The sequence below is a fragment of the Urocitellus parryii genome, chromosome 13 (assembly GCF_045843805.1).
Source record: "Urocitellus parryii isolate mUroPar1 chromosome 13, mUroPar1.hap1, whole genome shotgun sequence".
NCBI lineage: Eukaryota > Metazoa > Chordata > Mammalia > Rodentia > Sciuridae > Urocitellus > Urocitellus parryii.
Window position 1 is genome coordinate 51,503,431 of NC_135543.1, and position 21,849 is coordinate 51,525,279.

Below are 21,849 nucleotides of genomic sequence, written 5' to 3' on the forward strand. Positions count from 1 at the left end.
TAAAATTTCTAATTTTTTAGAATGAGGGATCCATTTTTTTTTATAACATCATATAGGGCAAATCAATCACATTCAAATAAGCATATGTGGCCCATAGTATAAGCTTTCTTAAGTTATTCAATAACACACCTCTTGTCTTCAGTCTAACATCTTACTTCTTTATTTGCAGAGTGTGTAAAATAATATGGAATGTAATAATAAGGAAAATAAAATCCATCTTAAAATTACATGGACAGTCATTTTGGTCACTTACTAGAAGCCCAAATCTTACTTACATGTCTAAGCATACTTGTTGGTGGTAAAATAAATGAATGAGTTTGAATGAAGAGAGGAAACACTGAGGAAAAGCTCTATTTTAATTAAGGTCAGAGTCAGCACCCAGACTTAAGAGCAACAAAATAATCCACATGTTGAAATTTGAGAACTTCATTTCCCCAACTAGTCCAACCTGGCTGCAAATTTCGAGCAAACATTTCCAAACACTTCCCACCTGGCTTGATGTAGTCTTTTAGAACCTCTGTCCAAAAATAAAAGAGAGAGAGAGAAAGAGAGAGAGACAAAACACAAAAATTACTATTGAGGAAAAAATCAATTTCCTTTTAGCCAGTAAGAGAGGAAGGGATATTTCATTTAAAAAAAATAAAAGCAAATTAATGTCAAGATTTCATCACAGGCCTTACTATTTATAGTCAAAAAATCATTTGAAATAAGCGTCCTTGAGACTGGGAACAATACCAACAGAACTTTCAGTAGTCCTGATTTACTGGTTTTCATTTAGAGATCAGAAATGAGGATTTTAACACCCACGTAGGTGACTTTTCAGTTTTCCAACACTGCTGACATATCCTTTGAGAACTTACTTTATTTTTCAATAAATGTAATCCATGCATGAAAAAGAGCTCTACAGAAACAATAAGAGACAACCAACTTTAAAAATAAAGATAAAATAAAAGTCTATAGCATATACTTCAGTGAAATAGTAAATGAAGAGTTGGATACAAAATGACACATTCACAACAAATAGATAACTATAGCCCCCTATAGCTATAACTTGGTAGTACTAAAAGCATTCCCTCGTGTTCAAATTATAGATCATTCTTCTTTTTTTTTTTTTCCTGTCCCAGGGATTGAACTCGGGGGTACTCCACTACTGAGCCACATCTCCAGCCCTATTTTGTATTTTATTTAAAGACAGGGTCTCCTTAAGTTGCTTAGCACCTCGAAGTTGCTGAGTCTGGCTTTGAACTTTCGATTCTCCTGTCTCAAGCCTCCCAAATTGCTAGGATTACAGGTGTGCGCCACCATGCCCAGCTACAGATCATTCTTTACCAAAATTTCACCATATGATTTCCACAGTTAAGTATTCCCTATTTAGTTCATAACCCACTTGAATCAAATGTATGAAAGATGATATGTCATGAGCTTTGTAATGTTTTGAACAACCAATAAAAAAAAGTATTCCCTATTTAATACATATTAATATACTACATTAAAAGTTCTATACTACATTAATTACTACATTAAAAATCCTATTTTGTTGGGGAAAGGTACCTCATATATACGTTCGTTAAACAGCTGTGATCTACACTAAATGAAAGAAAAGAATACCACAGAAGGTTTTTTTATTAACACATGCTCAGTTGGAAGACAGTTATTTATTTATTTATTTATTTATTTTTTTTTTTTTTTAAAGAGAGAGTGAGAGAGGAGAGAGAGAGAGAGAGAATTTTTATTATTTATTTTTTAGTTCTCGGCGGACACAACATCTTTGTTTGTATGTGGTGCTGAGGATCGAACCGGGCCGCACGCATGCCAGGCGAGCGCGCTACCGCTCCAGCCACATCCCCAGCCCAAGACAGTTATTTAAACCGATTTAATTTTAATCATGTTGCCAGTTAGCTAGTTTAACTACCTAACCGGAATTGGGTATAAAAATAATAATTCAGAAAAGGAACATATTTAAACAAGTAAAAAACATATTTCATAACTGCTTTGTAAAGTTGTGCTTAGAAGAAACCTATCAAATTCCCTCTAGGAAAGATAAGGCTCAGGAATAATTGATATAGGTAAGATTTAAAAGACAATGTATCAACACTTTAAGTTTCATAAAGTTCTTCAATTGCTCTCAGAGCAATTGCCTAAGAGTACTGGTTCTGTTTATCAAAAATCAAGAAGGAATTAAAAATTTTCATTGTCTATAATTCAATTGAACTCAAATTTGGGCCGTGATAGCTTCTAGAAGATGCTGACACAAAGACTTCTAGTACTTTCACATTCATATAATTAAATGCTTTGAAACTTGAAAGAGAATGATTTCCCAAGTCTTAAAGGACAATAATCCTAAATCATTTTTTCATTTCCTCACCCATAAATTTAATGTCTTACCAGCTTCAATTTATATTTAATGTGGCCTAAGGTACAATGAAACAAGATTCTGTTTTTGCATACATTGTTCAGTTTTTTGGTACAAAGATGTTAGTACCTCTATTTTGGAACTTTAAACTGAAGTCAGTCAGTCAAAAGTGTTCACTATTCTGAGCACCCATTATAATGAGTGCAAAGGAAGAAGAATACCCATGTTTTATAAGTCAATAATCTAACAGAAAAAGATGGCTACGTACTTCGAGTGGAAAAATACAACCTAAACCATTTATTACCATCCTTTCTCAATATAATACATTTTTACATGTATTGTTCTTTCTAGTTGGGGAAAAAAATAAAAAAAATAGAAAATCAGAGGTTTTACTGTTAATCACATTTGTTTTATTTCAAAACAAGGCAAAAGAAAGGCTAATTAATGGAAATATATTATTCCTACTAACTTTAAGTATCAATTTAAAAATAAATGCAAATAAATTTGCATTTAAAATAAATGTAAAAATCAATTTTGGGGGGGCTGGGGTTGTGGCTCAGAGGTGGAGCACTGCCCTCGTACATGTGAGGCACTGTGTTTAATCCTCAGCACCACATATAAATAAAATAAAGGTATTGTGTCCATCTACAACTAAAAAAAAAAAATGTTTAAAAAAATCAATTTCACCAGGAGTATGACATACATAGACAATTACATAACATTTATAAATGTTAAAACATACTTCCAACCAATGGAAAGGAAGCAAACAATGCAAAGCCAAGCATCACTCTTTTGCTCTAGAAGGATGAGGTAGAAGAGGAGAAATGGCCCAAACATCATTGCGTACAATCTCATCAGCTATGTTTCACTCTTCAGATAGACACTATTAGCACATGACACAGAAAAAGAAGTGGAAATTTCTCTGATATGAAATATGAAAATCAAAATTGTAACTCAAATACATTTATTTCATAATTTTCCTACCTTAAATCCTTCAATTTAAGAATATACATTTGTAATGTAGGTTATAAACCACATCTATTATTGGTTGATCTTTCAACAGGAGATTTCATAAATATATTATTTGAAATGGAATATGCTGCCAATGTGGGACTTCCTCTTTTTTGGTATATTTTACAACAGAAATAACAAATTAAAAAATTTTTCACCAAAACTTGGTGTTTCTAAGAAGCAAAAGAGGAAACATTTCATTTTATGAATGTGCACAGAAAGGTTTAAGAATGCTTAGGTAAAAGTTCTAAGCATTATATATAAAACATGTATTATGCAAATCCCCAGAATTATTACTTCAGAATTAAATAGTAACAATATGCCCAGAAATCTGAAAGTTGCTTTCTGATGGCTTAATTTACAAATTTCTGTAACTAAAATGTATATAATAGCATGAACTAAAAAATAAAGTATTACAAATATTCCTTGTCTGTCACTACTTAACCAATATACGAGTGAGTCACTTAGATTTTTTTCCCAAAAAATATTTTTGTTTTTAAATGTTTTCAATCCAAAAAATATGTTTCTGCTGCTCTCTACTGGGAGTATGGAAGAATTGTATTTCATAGATAAAAGGCTACAATAAAATGCTTCAGTACTAATTTTTCACTATTTTTAAATCTTTTCTCTTAAGAATAATATTTAAATATAACTTTATTCTATTTTTTAAAACTTATAAAAGTTTAACTATAATTTGATAATGAAAGATCTGGGTTCTTAGTTTGGGGATTTTTTTTAAGTAAGATATAAGCCCTAAAATAAACACCAAATAAAGTTTGGTATTTACCAAATGATAAAGAAATTCAAATAAGAATGATACATATTAGATTTCCTCCATCTTGTATAACTAATGTCAAAGGTATTTTTTTTCTCAAAGAACAGTACAATCCGATTTTTCACTTGAATCATAAATTTAATGCAGAATTCATACAGTCCAAAGTTTGAAGGTGATGATTCACTGAGAAATCCTCCAAGTCAAAGAACAGATCATGACATAAACATCTGAATATTTCTCCAGTTAAGGAATGCAATAAAGATTCTTTATGGAAGTAATTTAAGTTAACAGAAACCCTGAGTACTTTCAAAATAATTCTCCTGAGAATTTGTGTTCACTTTCTTACGTTTCCTAACTTAGGAACTACTCCATAATTCTGCAAAAAATAAGTTGCCTATAGTTTTCCTGAGTGGCAGTTTGTATACAGTTTTAGGTATTTTTTGTTTTGGCTTGGGTTTGGTTTTGGTTTTGGTTTTAAGTAGAAATCATCAAATAAATGTGTTCCCAAGTTTGATTATCAAATTCAGAATCTCTCAAGGATTTACATGTCTAAATTTTTAAATTCTCACCCAACAAATTTAGCATTTACTGAACTATGTGCTACAGAATTTTAAATATATTATAACCAATCCTTACAGCTCTGAAATAATAAATATCATTTCTTTGTTTCTTTGTATCTGTCTGTCTCTCCTTGCTTCTCCGTCTGTCTCCCCCACTCCTTTTTTTGGAAAGGATTGAACCCAGGGGCACTTAACCACTGAGCCACATCCCCAGTCCTTTTTATATTTTATTTTGAGATAGGGTCTCGATAACTTGCTTAGGGACTCACTAAACTGATGAGGCTGGCTTTGAACTCACTATCCTCCTGCCTCAGCCTCCCAAACCACTGGGATTACAGGTGTGCCCCACAGCACCTGGCTCATCACTCTCTCTTTAAATGAGGACCATAAGGTAGAGGATTCAAGTAACTTTCCCAAGTATCACAGCCAGGATTAAGCATGTCCAAGCAACATGTCCTCTTTAAAAACATAAAACTGAGAGTCTCTACCAAATACCAAGGGAATTCTAACCACTATTCTTTTTTTTTTAATATTTTCTTAGTTATATATGGGCACAATATCTTTATTTTGTTTATTTATTTTTATGTGGTGCTGAGGATCAAACCCAGTGCCTCACATATGAGAGGCAAGCACTTTGTCACTGAGCCACAACACCAGCCCCTAACCATCATTCTTACTACCACTATTCCAAGTTCCTGGTTTTAGAACAAGCAAGAGATTTGAGTATTCTGAAACCAGCATCCTATACTAAAACCTGGTGGTAAAATAAAAGTCCCCAGATGAACTACATCCTCAGATGCCTTCTCAAGCCTTCATTCTGTCAAGGCCAATGATGGGGGAGCAACCAATAGTAAGGGGAATATGAAAAATGGTAAAACTGGGTGTTTTGGAGGTCATGGCTCAGAGGTGAGCGCTCGCCTACCATGTGTGAGGCACTGGGTTCGATCCTCAGCACCACATAAAAATAAAATAAAGATTAAAAAAATGGTACAACAGGAAAAGCCAAGGTAGTAAGTAAGTCTAATCTAGTCTCTACTGCATAAATTCTGCTACAAATTTTTAAAATATTACAACAATACTTACCTGATTTAATTTCTAAACCAAATCATTCAACTACTCAGGTCAATCTCTTTTTCAGTTTTTTTTTTTCAAAAATCATCACAATTCAATTTTATAAAAACATACCAGCAAGAGGTGGCTTATGAGAATGAAGAATACAGGGCACGCTGACAATTAATTTGTGATCTGGAATGGGGAGAACTTTTGTATCTGTATTCCTAATTAAAATAGAACAAGATAGTTAACTATATTTTAAGGAACATTTTTAAAATTCTATATCACAGTTGCATTTATTCTTTTTTCCCCTTTAAAATAGTATCCGATTTTAGAAAAAATTTTAGAATAGAATCAATGAAGGAAATCAACAATTTAAGAATTGAGATATTTCCTAAAATTTCATTTTCTATTTTTTATAATCAATTACACACTAGATAAAACAAAAGGTAATATAAAATTTCATGTGCCATACAATTCATACTTTTCTGCTCTAGGTGATTTCTAGATTTTCAAAAATGTAAAAATAAAGAAAAATCAATGATCATTGTGTTAATAATTCTTACAACCCTAAAAATACATGTATACAATTTTTTTTTTTTTTTTTTGGTGGTGCTGGGGATTGAACCCATGGCCTTGTATATGCAAGGCAAGCACTCTACCAATTGAGCTATATCCCCAACCCCACATGTATACAATTTTGATACATCACCTTTCTTACCTTAATGGTAAAGTAGTTTGTTCTCCAATTCTTCCCAGTATAAGACCTTCATAAGGCTTTTTGTGTGGAGAATCTAAAGGGAACACAAACTCTCCTGAACTGGTGATCTGGGAGAAAGGAGTCAACAAAAAAGGAGTTATTTTTTACCATCACTATAGGCTGAGATATGCTACATTCTTCCTTTCATATTAGGTCTTTAAAGTCTGATGCATATTTTACATTTCACAGAAGTAGCCACATTTCAAGTGCTAAAGAGCCACGTGTGGTAATGGCTACCATACTGAAGACTACAAGGGATTTTTAAAAATTCATTTATATAACATTGTTTTGGTTTTGTTCTGAGGATTAAATGCAGCAGGACACTCTATTGCTGAACTACATTCCCAGTCCTTTTTATTTTATTTTGAGAAAGGATCTTGCTAAGTGGCCCAGGCTGACCCTGAACTTCCAATCTTCCTGTCTCAGATTCCTGAATAGCTGGATTTACAGGTATATACCACTATACCAGCACAGTGTCATTAAATACTGTGTAAACTAAAATTGATAAGGAAAGAAGCTGGGTAGTTGATGAGACAAACAATACCCAGTACAGAGACTGGCCTCTAGCATTACAAGTTCAGAAATTCAATTATCATTTCATCCTGGGGTGACCAGACTCTCAAAATTCATTTAAACCAATCAAGCTAAAAATATAATTTATAATAACAAATCCATCTCTTAATTTATAATGAAGATACGTATTTTCACTGTCAGAGTATTTATATATATTACCTATGAAACTCTTTATACTGAGCAACCACTTTACCTGAACAACCACAGCAGTAATCAGAAAGTCCTTTTATCTTTTCTCTAGGACCAATCAGACACTTCACCTCTCATGCATTGTATTGTATAAATACTGAAAAATTCTTATTCTTCAGATAGCCTTTATACTTTATGATACAACAAATGTGTAATTATTTAATAAATGTTTCCTACAATATATTGTTTTTGTTTTCAACTCTAGTCACACTATTTCTTAGTATTCAGTTGAATGTTATTAGCAATGAATAGTCTTGGGTTTTATATATTAACATTTTACTGAGTTCAAGTTCAGAAAATGTCCTCTTTCTGACTTTGACCCCAGTGTCTAACCATAACAAAACTATTAGTGGGGGGTCCAAGATGGCAGGCCAGAGGGAGGCAGCATTCTATGTTGCTCCGTGACCTGGGACTCAAGTAGTGAGAATATTGCTTCTCTGCAAGCAATATCCCTGCCCCCATGCAGGAATCACCATGCCTGTGCAGGGCTCCAGGCCTCAGCGACAGAGTAAGTCTCCCAACTACTTGACCATGCCATACCTGAGCAAGACCATCAGTGGCGCAGCACCCGCAAAGAACTTTCGGCCACCCACCAGATCAGAAATCACGGACACTGATCCCACGTAGGACACCTGGCAGGTGTGGACCCCCATCTACCAACATGGGGCTCCCCCTGTCACCGCCATCTTGGGACTCTGCAGTACCAGACATAGTCCCCTACAGCGCAGTACCTGCCTGCACCTGGAATGTCACACAGTCTCTGAAATCAGCTGACAGCCACACACTGCACACCACAGAGCTTGTCTCTAAACTCATCATCCAACGCCATCGCCCAGCCCTAACCCTAAAGCAGGTGCCTCCATCGTGGGTCACCTTCATCACCATCTTCAGTGGAGGCAACTCCCAGTTCGGAACTCCAGCTGGCCAGGTACCCAGTTTCTAACTCTCCCCTCTCCCAGCAGCCACTACCCCACCCAGCAGTGACACCCTGATTACCTTCACCATCCTGAGGATGAAGATACCAGCTAACAACAGACAACCTCACCTATCAGATGAGAAGGGAGGCAGGAAACATACTGATCTCCAACCAAAACAATCTCTGTTTCTTCCTTCAAGATTTTTTTTTCTTTCTTCTCCCTCTCTATTCTCCTACCCTCACATATCCAACATATGTTAAAACAAGTACTTCACATGAATTAGGATTTTGAGGACTGGGACATCTGAAGAGTATATTACAGTCGTATTGCATTTTTTTTTCTTTTTTCCCACCAATTTCTACTATTTTAACATTTTTTATTTTTCTTAATATATATGTATATTTGTTTTATATACTCAACTGTCTTCCCACTTATCTACCCAAAATTACCTTCTCTCCCTTCTCCTACTACTAATCTTCCTCTTTAGATTTCTCTTTCACACTTCCTAAGATATAATAACTGTATATCCTCACCTCCTACCTCCCCAGCACATCATCCTATTCCTCTTCTTTGTCCACCATCAGAATCTGTAAACCCACTTACAAATCTACTGAGTATATTGTAGATAATATTTGAATTCACTATTTTTGTACATTGTGACCAAACTGTAAACATCTTAATAGCAAACATTTGTTTTTAGGGTGTATATTATTTATATTGGGACCTGTTAACATTATCCTTCACCTCAAAGGAGAGGTATTGGATCCCTACAGGGGCACTATAAGCCTCTAGACTAAAAACATTAATGCCTCGCATCCACAGTGCTAGAAGGGAAGACACACAAGCAATATGAAAAGACAAGGGAAGAAAGTGCCCCAAACAAACCAAGATACCACATTATCAGAATCCATGACAAACAGAGCAGAAGAAATGACAGAGAAGAAGTTCAGGATGTACATTACTAAAGTGTCCTGCAAATTAAAGGATGATATAAGAGAGCAAATACGGGCAGCAAAAGATCATTTTGACAAAGAGCTACATAAACAAATACAGAAATGCATTTGATTTACGGATATTGATTTTATATACTGCTACTTCACTGAATTTATTTATTAATTCTAGAAGTTTTCTGGTGAAGTTTTTTGGATCCTCTAAGTATAGAATCATGTCATCAGAAAATAATGATAGTTTGAGTTCTTCTTTTCCTAATCGTATCACTTTGATTTCTTCTGTCTAATTGCTCTGGCTAGAGTTTCAAATGCATTTCTATTCATCAGTGATGAATCCTCTGAAAGAGAAATTAGGAAAACTACCCCATTCAAAATAATAAAATACTTAGGAATCAATATAACAAAAGAGGTGAAAGACCTCTAGAATAAAAACTATAGAACACTAGAGAAAGAAAGAGCATGCTCTTAGATAGACAAAATTAATATTGTCAGAATGGCCATACTACCCAAAGCACTACACAGATTCAATGCAATTTCAATTAAAACCCCAATGTCATTCCTTATAGAAATAGAAAAAGCAATCAGGAAATTCGTTGGGAAAAATAAGAGACCTACAGTAGCCAAAGCAATTCTTAGTAAGAAGAGTAAAGCAGGTGGCATCATAATATCAGACCTTAAACTAAACTACAAAGCTAGAGTAACAAAAATGGCATAGTATTGGCACCAAAATAGACACACAGACCAATAGAACAGAATAGAAGACACAGAGACAAACCCTTATAAATATAGTTATCTCATACTAGACAAAGGAGCTGAAAACATACATTGGCAAAAAGACAGCCTCTTCAACAAATGGTGCTGGGAGAACTGGAAATCCATATGCAGTAAAATGAAAATAAACTCCTCTCTCTCACCATGCACAAAACTCAAAGTGAATCAAGGACCTAGGAATTAGACCAGAGACGCTGTGCCTAGTAGAGGAAAAAGTAGGCCCAAATATTCATCATGTCAGAGTAGGCCCCATCTTCCATAACAAGACTCCTAAAGCACAAGAAATAAAATCAAGAATTAATAAATGGGGTGGATTCAAACTAAAAATCATCTTCTCAGCAAAAGAAACAATCAATGAGGTGACAAGACAGCCTACAATTTGGGAGTACATTTTTGCCACACACACACATACACATCAGATAGAGCTCTAATTTCCAGAATATATAAAGATCTAAAAAATCTAAACACACACACACACACACACACACACACACAAATAAATAAATAAATAAATAATAAAAATAACCCAATCAATAAATGGTTCAAGGAACTGAACAGACACTTCTCAGAAGAACAACTGATCAACAAATGTATTAGAAAACGTTCAACATCTCTAGTAATTAGAGAAATTCAAATCAAAACTACTCTAAGATTGAATCTCACACCAGTCAGAAAAGCAGTTATATAAAATACAAATAACAATAATTGTTGGCGAAGCTATGGAGGAAGAGTCACACTCATACATTGCTGGTGGGAGTGCAAATTGGTTCAACTAACATGGAAAGCAGTATGGAGAATCCTTGGAATACTGGGAATGGAACAACCATCCCACTCCTCAGTCTATACCCAAAGTACTTAAAATTTGCATATTATAGTAATGCAGCCACATCAATATTTATAGCAGCTCAATTTGCAATAGCCAAATTGTGGAAACAAAAATTGCCCTTCAATATATGGGTAAAGAAACTATATTATATATACACAATGGAATATTACTCAGCATTAAAAGAGAATGCAATATGGCATTTGCAGGTAAATGGATGGAGTTGGAGAATATCATACTAAGCGAAGCAAGCCAATTCCAAAAACCAAAGGCCAAATGTTCTCTCTGATAAGTGGGTGATGGTTCATACTGGGGGAGGGAATGGAGAGAATGGAGGAACTTTGATGGGTAAATGGTGGGGGGGTAATGAAGGCAGGAAAGATGGTAGAATGTGATGAACATCATTACCCTAGGTACATGTATGTCTGCACGTATAGTGCAATGCTACAGAGAAATGAAAAGTTGTGCTGCAATTGTGTACAATGAATCAAAATACATTCTGCTGTCATCAATATACCTAATTAAAATTAATTAATCAATTAAAAAATTAAAAAAAAACAAATACAGCAAGCAAAGATTACTTCAATAGGGAGATAGAGGTCCTAAAAAAAAAAAACAGAAATCCTTGAAATGAAAGAAACAATAAACCAAATTTAAAGTTCAATTGAAAGCATCACCAACAGATTAGACCACTTGGAAGACAGGACCTCAGACAATGAAGACAAAATATATCATCTTGGAAAGAATGTAGACCACACAGTAAAAATGATAAGAAACCATGAGTAGAACATTCAAAAAATATGGAATGGCATGAAAAGACCAAATTTAAGAGTTACTGGGATAAAGGAAGCAAAGAGTTCCAAACCAAATAAATGAACAATTTATTCAATGAAATAATATAAGAAAAAATTCCAAACACGAAGAATGAATTGGACAACCAAATTCAGGAGGATGCCAAATGTACAAAATCACAACAGATCCACACCAAGGGACATTATAATGGAAATACCTAACATGCAGAATAAGGAGAGAATATTAAAAGCCAAAAGAGAAAGGAATCAGATTACATATAGGGGGAAACTAATTAGATTACGTGCAAATTTTTCAACCCAGATCCTGAAACATATTAACAAATAGAAAGCTCTGAAAGAAAATGGATGCCAACCAAAAATCTTGTATCTGGCAAAATTAAGCTTTAGATTTGATGATGAAATAAAAATCTTCCATGATAAACAAAAGTTATAAGAATGTACAACTTGAAAGTCTGCCATGAAAAGGAAATGAAAATCAGGAAAGGGAGGAATTACACTAGAGGAAAAACTAATCAAAAGAGAAACCAAGTTAAGTTAAATACCAAAAATAAACAAAAATGGCTGGGAATACAAATCATGTCTCAATAATAACCCTGAATGTTAATCACCTAAATTCACCAATCAAAAGACATGGTCTGTCAGATTGGATTTTTTAAAAAAGACCTAACAATATGCTGCCTCCAAGAGACTCATAAGAAAAGACACCCACAAACTGAAGGTGAAGGGCTGGGAAAAATCAGACCACTCACATGGACAGCGTAAGCAAGCAGGGATTTCCATTCTCATATCAAATAAAGTAGACTTCAAGTCAAAGTTAATCAAAAGGGATAAAGAAGGACATTTCACACTGCTTAAAGGAACCAGTCAGGAACAATTATAAATTTATATGCCCCAAACAATGGACATCTATGTTCATCAAACAAACTCTTGTCAAGTTTAAGAGTCAAATAGACCACAACACAATAATTCCGGGTGACTTTAACCCACCTCTTTCACCACTGGATAAATTGTCCAAACAAAAGCTAAACAAAGAAACTGCAGAACTCAATAATACAGTCAATAACTTAGACTTAATTGACATATACAGAATATTTCATCCTTCAATGAGAGAATACACTTTCTTCTCAGCAGCCCATGGATCCTTCTCTAAAATAGACCATATATTATGCCACAGAGCAATTCTTAGCAAATATAAAAAAGTAGAGATACTACCCTGTATTCTATCAGATCATAATGGAATGAAATTAGAAATCAATGTTGGAGTAGCTTTAAAAAAAAAGCTACTCCAACACTTGGAGACTAAATAATATGCTACTAAATGAACAATGGGTTGCAAAAGACATCAAGGAGAAGATTAAAAAATTCTTAGAGGTGAATGAGAACACAGATTCAATGTATCGAAATCTCTGGGACACTATGAAGGCAGTACCCAGAGCAAAGTTCATTGCATGGAGTTCAATCCTTCAAAGAAGAAAAAGTCAACAAATAAATGACCTAACATTACATCTCAAAGCCCTAGAAAAAGAAGAACAAATCAACACCAAAAGCAGCAGAAGACAGGAAATAATTAAATCAGAGCTTAATTCAATGAAATTGAAACAAAAGAAACAATTGAAAAAATTGACAAAACAAAAAGTTGGTTCTTTGAAAAAATAAAATTGACAAACCCTTAGCCATGCTAACAAAGAGAAGAGAGAAAACTGAAATTACTAACATACGTGATGAAAAAGGAAATATCACAAGACACTACAGAAATACAGAAGATAATCAGAAATTATTTTGAAAGCTTGTACTCCAATAAAAATAGAAAATATCGATGGCATTTACAAATTTCTAGTCATATGTTTTGCCCAAATTGAATCAGGATGATATACACAATTTAAACAGATCAATTTCAAGCAAGTAAATAGAGGACGTCATCAGAAGCCTACCAACCAAGAAAAGCCCAAGACCAAAGGGATACAGAGCAGGATTCTACAAGACCTTTAAAGAAGAACTAATACTAATACTCTTCAATTTATTTCAGGATATAGAAAAGGAGGGAACACTTCCTAACTCATTCTATGAGGCCAATATCACCCTGATTCCAAAACCAGACAAAGACACATCAAAGAAAAAAAACTTCAGACCAATATCTCCAATGACCATAGATGCAAAATTTCTCAATAAAATTCTGGCAAATCGAATACAAAAACATATCAAAATGAGTGCACCATGATCAAGTGGGGTTCATCCCAGGGATGCAAGGTTAGATCAACATACGGAAATCAATAAATGTCATTCATCACATCAATAGACTTAAAGATAAGAACCACATGATTATCACAATAGATGCAGAAAAAGCATTTGATAAAATACAGCATCCCTTTATGTTCAAAACGCTAGAAAAATTAGGGATACACAGAGCAATTAGATGAAAGAACTTAAAGGGATACAGATAGGAAAAGAAGAACTCAAATTAGCACTATTTGTAGACAATATGATTCTATACCTAGAAACCCCAAAACATTCCACCAGAAAACTAGAACTAGTAAATGAATTCAGCAAAGTAGCAGGACACAAAATCAACACCCATAAATCAAAGGCATTTCTGTATATCAGTGACAAATACTCTGAAAGGGAAATAATGAAAACTACCCCATTTACAACAGCTTCAAAAAAATAAAATAAAATACTTTGGAATCAACCTAACAAAAGAAGTGAAAGACAACTTTACAACGAAAACTACAGAACACTAAAGAAATAAATTTAAAAAGATCTTAGAAGATGGGAAGACCTCCCTTGCTCTTGGATAAGCAGAATTAATATTGTCAAAATAACCATACTTCCAAAAGCACTATACAGATTTAATGCAATTCCAATCAAAATCCCAATGACATTCCTCATAGAAATAGAAAAAGCTATCATGAAATTAATCTGGAAAAATAAGAGACCCATAATAGCTAAAGGAATCCTTAGCAAGAAGAATGAAGCAGGTGGCATCACTATACCAGAACTTAAACTATTCTACAGAGCAATAGTAACAAAAACAGCATGGTATTGGCACCAAAATAGACTGGTAGACCAATAGTACAGAATAGAAGACAGAGACTAACCCATATAATTACAGTTATCTTATGTTAGACAAAGGTGCCAAAAACCTACATTGGAGAAAAGATAGCCTCTTCACCAAATGGTGCTGGGAAAACTGGAAATCCATATGCAACAAAATGAAATTAAACCGCTATCTCTCACCATGCACAAAACTCATTAAACCTGAGACCCTATGTCTAACAGAAGAAAAAGTAGGCCCAAATCTCCATCATATTGGTTTAGGCCCCTACTTCCTTAATAAGACTCCTAGAGTGCAAGAATTAAAATCAAGAATTAATACATAAGATGGATTCAAACTAAAAAGCTGCTTTTCAGCAAAAGAAAGATAGAGCACTAATCTCTAGGGTACATAAAGAATTCAAAAAGCCAAACACCAAAAAAACCCCAAATAACCCAATCAATAAATAGACCAAGGAACTAAACAGACACTTCTCAGAAGGTGATATAAAATCAATCAACAAATATATGAAAACATGTTCAACATCTCTAGCAATTAGAGAAATGCAAATCAAAACTACTCTAAGATTTCACCTCACTCCAGTCAGAATGGAAACTATTAAGAACACAAACCGTAAGTGTTGGCGGGGATGTGTGGAAAAAGGCACATTCACACACTGCTGGTGAGACTGCAAATTGGTGCAGCCAATCTGGAGATTCCTTGGAAAACTGGGAATGGAACCACCATTTGACCCAGCTGTCCCACTCCTGGGTCTATACCCAAAGAACTTAAAAACGGCATACTACAGGGACACAGCCACATCAGTGTTTATAGCAGCACAATTCACAATAGCTGAACTGTGAAATCAACCTAGATGCCCTTCAGTAGATGAATGGATAAAGAAAATGTGGTATATATACACAATGGAGTATTACTCAGCAATAAAAGAATAAACTCATGGCATTTTCAGGAAAATAGATGGAGTTGGAGAAGATAATGCTAAGTGAAGTTAGCCAATCCCAAGAAAACAAATGCCTAATGTTTTCTCTGATATAAGGAAGCTGAGTCATAGTGGGGTTGGAAGGGAGAGCATGGGAAGATTAGCAAACTCTAGATAGGGCAAAGGGGAAGGAGGAAAAAGAAGGAGGCAAGGGGTGTAAAAACGATGGTGGAATGAGATGGACATCATTACCCTAAGTACATGTCTGAAGACACGAATGGTGTAAATATACTTTGTATACAACCAGAGATATGAAAAATTGTGCTCTGTATGTGTAATATGAATTGTAATTCATTCTTCTGTCATATATAACAAATTAGAATAAAAAACTTTTTAAAAAAGTATTAGGGCCAGGGATATAGCTCAGTGGTAGAGCATTTGTTTAGCATGAGCAAGGCAATGAGGAGGAGAAAGATGCGGCAGGGATAGAAGGAGGAGGAGGAAGAGGTAGAAGAAGGATGAGAAGGAGGAGGGAGAGGAGGAGGAGGGGAGAAGAAGGGGAGGAAGAGGAGGAGGAGGAGGAGGAGGAGGAGAAAAACTATCAAAATGTGCTGGGTGGAAAGGGATGTTACATTCCCATCATGGTTCTTTATCAGTTCAGCCAAAACCACAAATAGAGTATGTCATGAGAGCAAAAATACTACTAAATATTTGTTTTACCAATTCTTATAAACTAGGTAGGTACAAATAGTCAATGTACACAGCTTTTAGAAGATATTCCAATGGACCAAGAAAGCCCATAAAAATGCAACTCTATGACTGGTGTTATGGCTCTTGCCTAGCATGTGTAGGCACTGGGTTCGATTCTCAGCACCCACTGACAACTAAGAAAATATTTTTTAAAAATGCAACTCTACTGTGTCTAAAATAATATAATAGCTATATTAATAATAAACATTGAATTGGTTATAACTTAGCTTATCTTTTTTATGTCAGGAGGGCTTTTATGGAATTCATAGTCAATATATTTTTAAAAGTATATCCAATGAACTCTGAACTAAAACATTGCTTTTTCTACCATTTTTATTTGTATTTGTGTAGCAGGCAGCAAAATATTAAGGATCATTCAACCAATAAGATGGAACCATTTCTTTTAAAAATAGGCTCAGGCCAGGCACAGTGGTACACGCCAATAAACCCTATAACTCAGGAGGCTGAGGCAGGAAGAATGCAAGTTTAGAGCCAGCCTCAGCAGATTAGCAAGGCACTTAGCAACTGAGCAAGACTCTGTCTCTAAAATATAAAAAAGGCACCCCTGGGTTCAAGCCTCAGTATCAAATATATACATATATATATACACATACACATATATATACATACATATTTATATATACATACATATACGTACATATATATGTACGTGTATACACACACACGCACACACACACTCATATATGGGCTGAGGATGTGGCTCAGGGATTAAGCACTCCTGGATTCAATCCCTGTACCAAAAAAAATAAAATAGGCTCAGTAGTATGTAAGACACTAAGAACCTAAGTTAAAATTTAGTTTTCACTTTTAAGTTTCTTCATTATGGATCCTCTCGTTCTCATTATAATGGTTATCTTTGCTATTTTCTGCCCTCATACCCAGAAACAATAGAGAATAGGGGATAGAGGGACATGACACAAAGCATAACTAAAATTGTGGGTAAGTAAGTGGAAGAAGAAAAAGGGTAACATTCTTTATGTTTGGTGATAGACTTCCAAATTTCTTGTTTGTTGTCCTTTAAACAAGAGATATCAGAGCTTTTAAATTTTTTGTTCTGCAAATTGACCAAATTATATTGTTATATTGTGCACATGTAAAAATATGTAACAATGAATCCCACTATTGTGTATAATTATAATTTACCAATATAGTTTTTTTTTTTTAAACTTCATTCTGCCATCTCCCTGACTGACTTCTCAAGGCCAACAGTTTGGGACTCTACTATAAAAAGACAGACTCTAAAAGAACAAATAAAAATTAATTAATTAAGTTTTTTAAAAAGACACACCAAAAAAAGACATGGTAAAAGCATTGAGAATAGGCAGATGTGTTGAGAGCCACAGCCAAAGGGGGCCCCAGCAAACTTCCAGCTGCCAGCAAACTTCCAGCTGCCGGCTGATGATTGGCTCACAGTGGCCCCAGCAACATCTAGCTGATTGGCTCCTCTGCTGTGATGTTCATTGGGCTGTTTCCCTGCCCTTCAAGCTGCCAGCTGATGATTGGCTCACAGTGGCCCCAGCAACATCTAGCTGATTGGCTCCTCTGCAGTCATGTTCATTGGGCTGTTTCCCTGCCCTTCAAGCTGCCAGCTGATGATTGGCTCACAGTGGCCCCAGCAACATCTAGCTGATTGGCTCCTCTGCGGTCATGTTCATTGGGCTGTTTCCCTGCCCTTCAGACTACGGAACTGCTCATTGGGGGACTTCTTTGGCTCCGCCCACGCGACCTAGCCAATCGGCCTCAAGAGCAGGAGGATTGGGGGAGGTGGTGGTTGGTGTGTGGAGAGGCTTGTGGAAGCCGGTGGTGGCAGTTGGGCTCTGAGGGTTTTTCCTGAGGAGCTGTTTTGTTTGGCGTTTGTAGTTTTAAAAATAAAGTTTGTTTCTTTTGACAAGTAGCTCCTGAATTGTGCCCAGCCAGACTGCGGCATTTGGTGGCCCGTACGGGGAACGAACCCGCGACCTTGGCGTTATCAGCACCAGCTAGATGTTGCTGGGGCCACTGTGAGCCAATCATCAGCTGGCAGCTTGAAGGGCAGGGAAACAGCCCAATGAACATGACTGCAGAGGAGCCAATCAGCTAGATGTTGCTGGGGCCACTGTGAGCCAATCATCAGCTGGCAGCTTGAAGGGCAGGGAAACAGCCCAATGAACATCACCGCAGAGGAGCCAATCAGCTAGATGTTGCTGGGGCCACTGTGAGCCAATCATCAGCCGGCAGCTGGAAGTTTGCTGGGGCCCCTTTGGCTGTGGCTCTCAACACAGATGTAGGTGTTTTCAAGTTGCAAAGCATAAGTTCTCATTAGATCCTGTTGAAGGAGCACAACAGTGAGATGTTAAGCATTAAAAAGTACGTATTATTTTTATGTGACCTATACATCACACTATATTAATAAATAAATTAACTTCTGAACTTACTTTTACCCAATGCCATTCAGCAATTATCTCCACAGACCAAGAAGGATAAAGTTCTTCCTTAATAAAACGTAGATGCTTCTGTCTGTTGGTCACCCAAGTAACAACAAGACAATTTGGAGCAGCCAGTTTCGGAATAGGTATTTGCTTTATTTGCAGTGGCGATAAATAACTGTACCTAAAAATACACAGAAAAAATATGACCAAAATTCACAGCAAAAAAGAAGAGCAGGGAAAGACTTAGATAACATTGGCCCCATTACAAGCCTATTCTAGCTATTTATTTGTGTAGCTAAATATGAAGCCAGAGTGCCACCTGGTGGGCATATTATTACCCAAAAGTAAAAACTGACTTCATTTTTCTTTGACAAAATTGCCAGACTGTATTGTTTTTTAATCATTTCCAGTCACATAATATAACCCAAAAGCCCTGCACAAAATGCTGACCCCTCAAGTCACCTATCTTCTCACACAACCTCAGCTCCTTTCCACTACATTTTCAACCCCCAATCGATCATCCTGTTTCTTTCTTCCTTTCCAATCAATTCCACTGAGCTCTGTGAAGCCCTCAGACTTTCATTTTAAAAGTAATCCATTGTCTTGGAACCTACTGCCATTAAAAGTAGAAAGTCTAGTTTGTATTGACAGAACACTACTAGCTGTATGATACCCAATCAAGTGAATATGCCCCCTTCTGCAACATCCAACACATGCAACAGGAGGGGAAAAATCAGTATCCTAATTCATGGCTACCTCTAGCCCCTATCACACCCATCTTAGCATAAAATGTCCTTCTCTTTGAGACACATGCTATCCAGCTCTGCTACACTAATGCTCCTTACTGAATCCATTTCATCCTCACTCTCCATATTCAGTGATGATTTAAGCTCTGAGATCCTTCTGCCTCACCAAGACATTATCCTAGACAATTTCAGAGCATAGCCCATATCATGTACATGCCTCAACTATACTTTATCTAAACAAACAGAATTGTATTCACCCTACTTCAGTAGTCTACTGTGATGCAATAACCTGGACTTTACCATGACACTTGCTTCATCTCTGAAACCAATCACATTAATCTCTTGCCTCCTATCATTTATCTATTCTTGGACCTTAATCAAAGAATCCAGTGCCCTATTCCTCCCCGTTCAGTTTCTTCCTGGCCATACTTCATCTTCCATAGACTACCAATCACTTCATTACCTTTTCTCTAGTAACCTCAACTCCCATCCCCACCCACTCTACCCTTCAACCTCACAGTTCCTGCAAACCTTCTATCTTAACTCTATACTATCTTGTAATTCAATTTTCTCATACAGGGAAAATCATATAAAGACAAATATAGAAACTGGGTCACTAAAATTCTCAGTTTCTCAAAACTATTCGTAATTTTACTAATTATCCTTCATCAAGTACTCCAGACCCCCAACACTTTTCAGATTTGTCAAAACTTACTCTTGGCAGATGAAGCTAATTCATATAACAATAAAAATAAAAATCTTTAGGTTCCTTCAACTGCCCAATCCTCTCTCCCTTCCTTTTTATGCCTTTATTTATCTATTTCTATAGAATGACTTGACTTATGAAAGTTTATCCCTCCAGATGGGTTCACTTATTCCCATATTTTAGTATCTTGTCAGGCCAGATATCCCTTCCTTCTGTATTTCAATCTCTCTACTAGTTCTTTACTACTAATCTATAAATATGCTTATATTATTCAATTTAAAAAGAAGAAAGCAGAGAGAAGAGGGAAGCCAAAGAGAGGAAGAAAAGCAAAGGAAAAAGAAGGGGGGAAGTGGGAAAGGAAGGATGGAGTAAAGAAAAAAGAAATTCCCTTAATTTAATCTCCTTCTGTTTAAGCTAAAAACTGATTTTCACTTAGTCTTTCCACTCTTCCTCCTTTTACTCCTCAGTCAGCTCCAATAAGGTTTCTACTGCTTTTTCTGCTCTGAAAAAAAGCTAACTGGCCTCCCAACTGCAAATGCAATGAACATTGGAATCTAGCTCTAATGCAAGGCAACTATACAATGTCAGGAATAATCGATCAATAGTTCTAAAATAAAAAGTCACAAAAATTCTTTGTCTTGCATCTTTTTTTTTTTTTTTTTTTAGTTGTAGATGGACACAATACCTTTATTTTATTTATTTATTTTTATGTGGTGCTGAGGATCGAACCCAGGGCTAAGGCAAGCGCTCTAGCGCTGAGCCACAACTCCAGCCCTTTGTCTAGCACCTTTAAAAGAAAAATATCCTGTTCACACAGTTCATAAACAAAAAGCATAAGGAAGGGCAGATAACTATGGAGAATAAGAAATTTCAGATAAAATTTAAGTCAAACTAGGAATTGTTTAATCAAGAAAACTGAAGAGTAGGAGGAAACACAAGTGAATACATTCACTAGAACTAAAGGGAAAAATTCTTAAAGGTTTTTAAAACACTACTAAAAGGAAAGCTTGTCTTAGTAACTAACTGAACTTACCATCACAAGAGAAACAAAAACTAAAAATGCATCATAAATTAAATTAAAAATATAAACAAATATAAGAATCAATAAGAAAAATTCATTCATAGCAGGTTATTGAAGAAAATTGGAAATAGTATGCACATCTTTCTAAATTTTAGAATCAGATGCAAAAGAAGGCAAAGTTTTTGTCCTCTGACAATACTGCCCAGGGTTATAGAAATAATCCTGAAATGGTTTAGGCAGTAGTCTTATAACAAGTAAAAATTATATATATTTTTTGTTTGTTTGTTTTGTCTCTTGGTACCAGGGATTGAATCCAGGGGCATTTTGCCACTGAGCCACATCCCCAACCCTTTTTATTTTTTATTTTGAAATAGGGTCTCACTAAGTTGTTTAGGATCTTGCTAAATTGCTGAGGCTGGTCTTGACCTTACTATCCTCCTCCCTCAGTCTCTGAGTGACTGGGATTTCAGGTATGCACCACCATACCCAGCAAAATACATTACTCTTAACATTCCAGTGCAGTTCAAGAGAATCATCTAATTAAGGAATTAAAACTTAAAAATTACTTAAAGCATTTTAGTTGTTACAGGTAACCTGAATCATAATGTTTATAGTATATTAAATTAGAATGTAAAAAGGACTATAGTTTTTTAATATTTTTTTTAGTTATACATGGACA

The 21,849-nt window shown here is 35.5% G+C and overlaps 1 protein-coding gene across 1 annotated transcript in view; it reads right to left on the reverse strand.

Moving 5' to 3' along the window:
• Positions 1–287: 287 nt before the first annotated feature.
• Mettl4 (methyltransferase 4, N6-adenosine) overlaps positions 288–21,849 on the reverse strand; it is a 30,054-nt gene continuing 8,492 nt past the window's right edge. Inside the window, exons 7-10 of the mRNA XM_026394536.2 lie at positions 18,704–18,878; positions 6,474–6,580; positions 5,885–5,976; positions 288–517 (exon numbers count right to left, since the gene is read on the reverse strand). Coding sequence (XP_026250321.1) covers positions 372–517; positions 5,885–5,976; positions 6,474–6,580; positions 18,704–18,878 — 520 coding nt within the window. The 3' untranslated portion in view covers positions 288–371. The remainder of the gene's footprint in view (positions 518–5,884; positions 5,977–6,473; positions 6,581–18,703; positions 18,879–21,849) is intronic.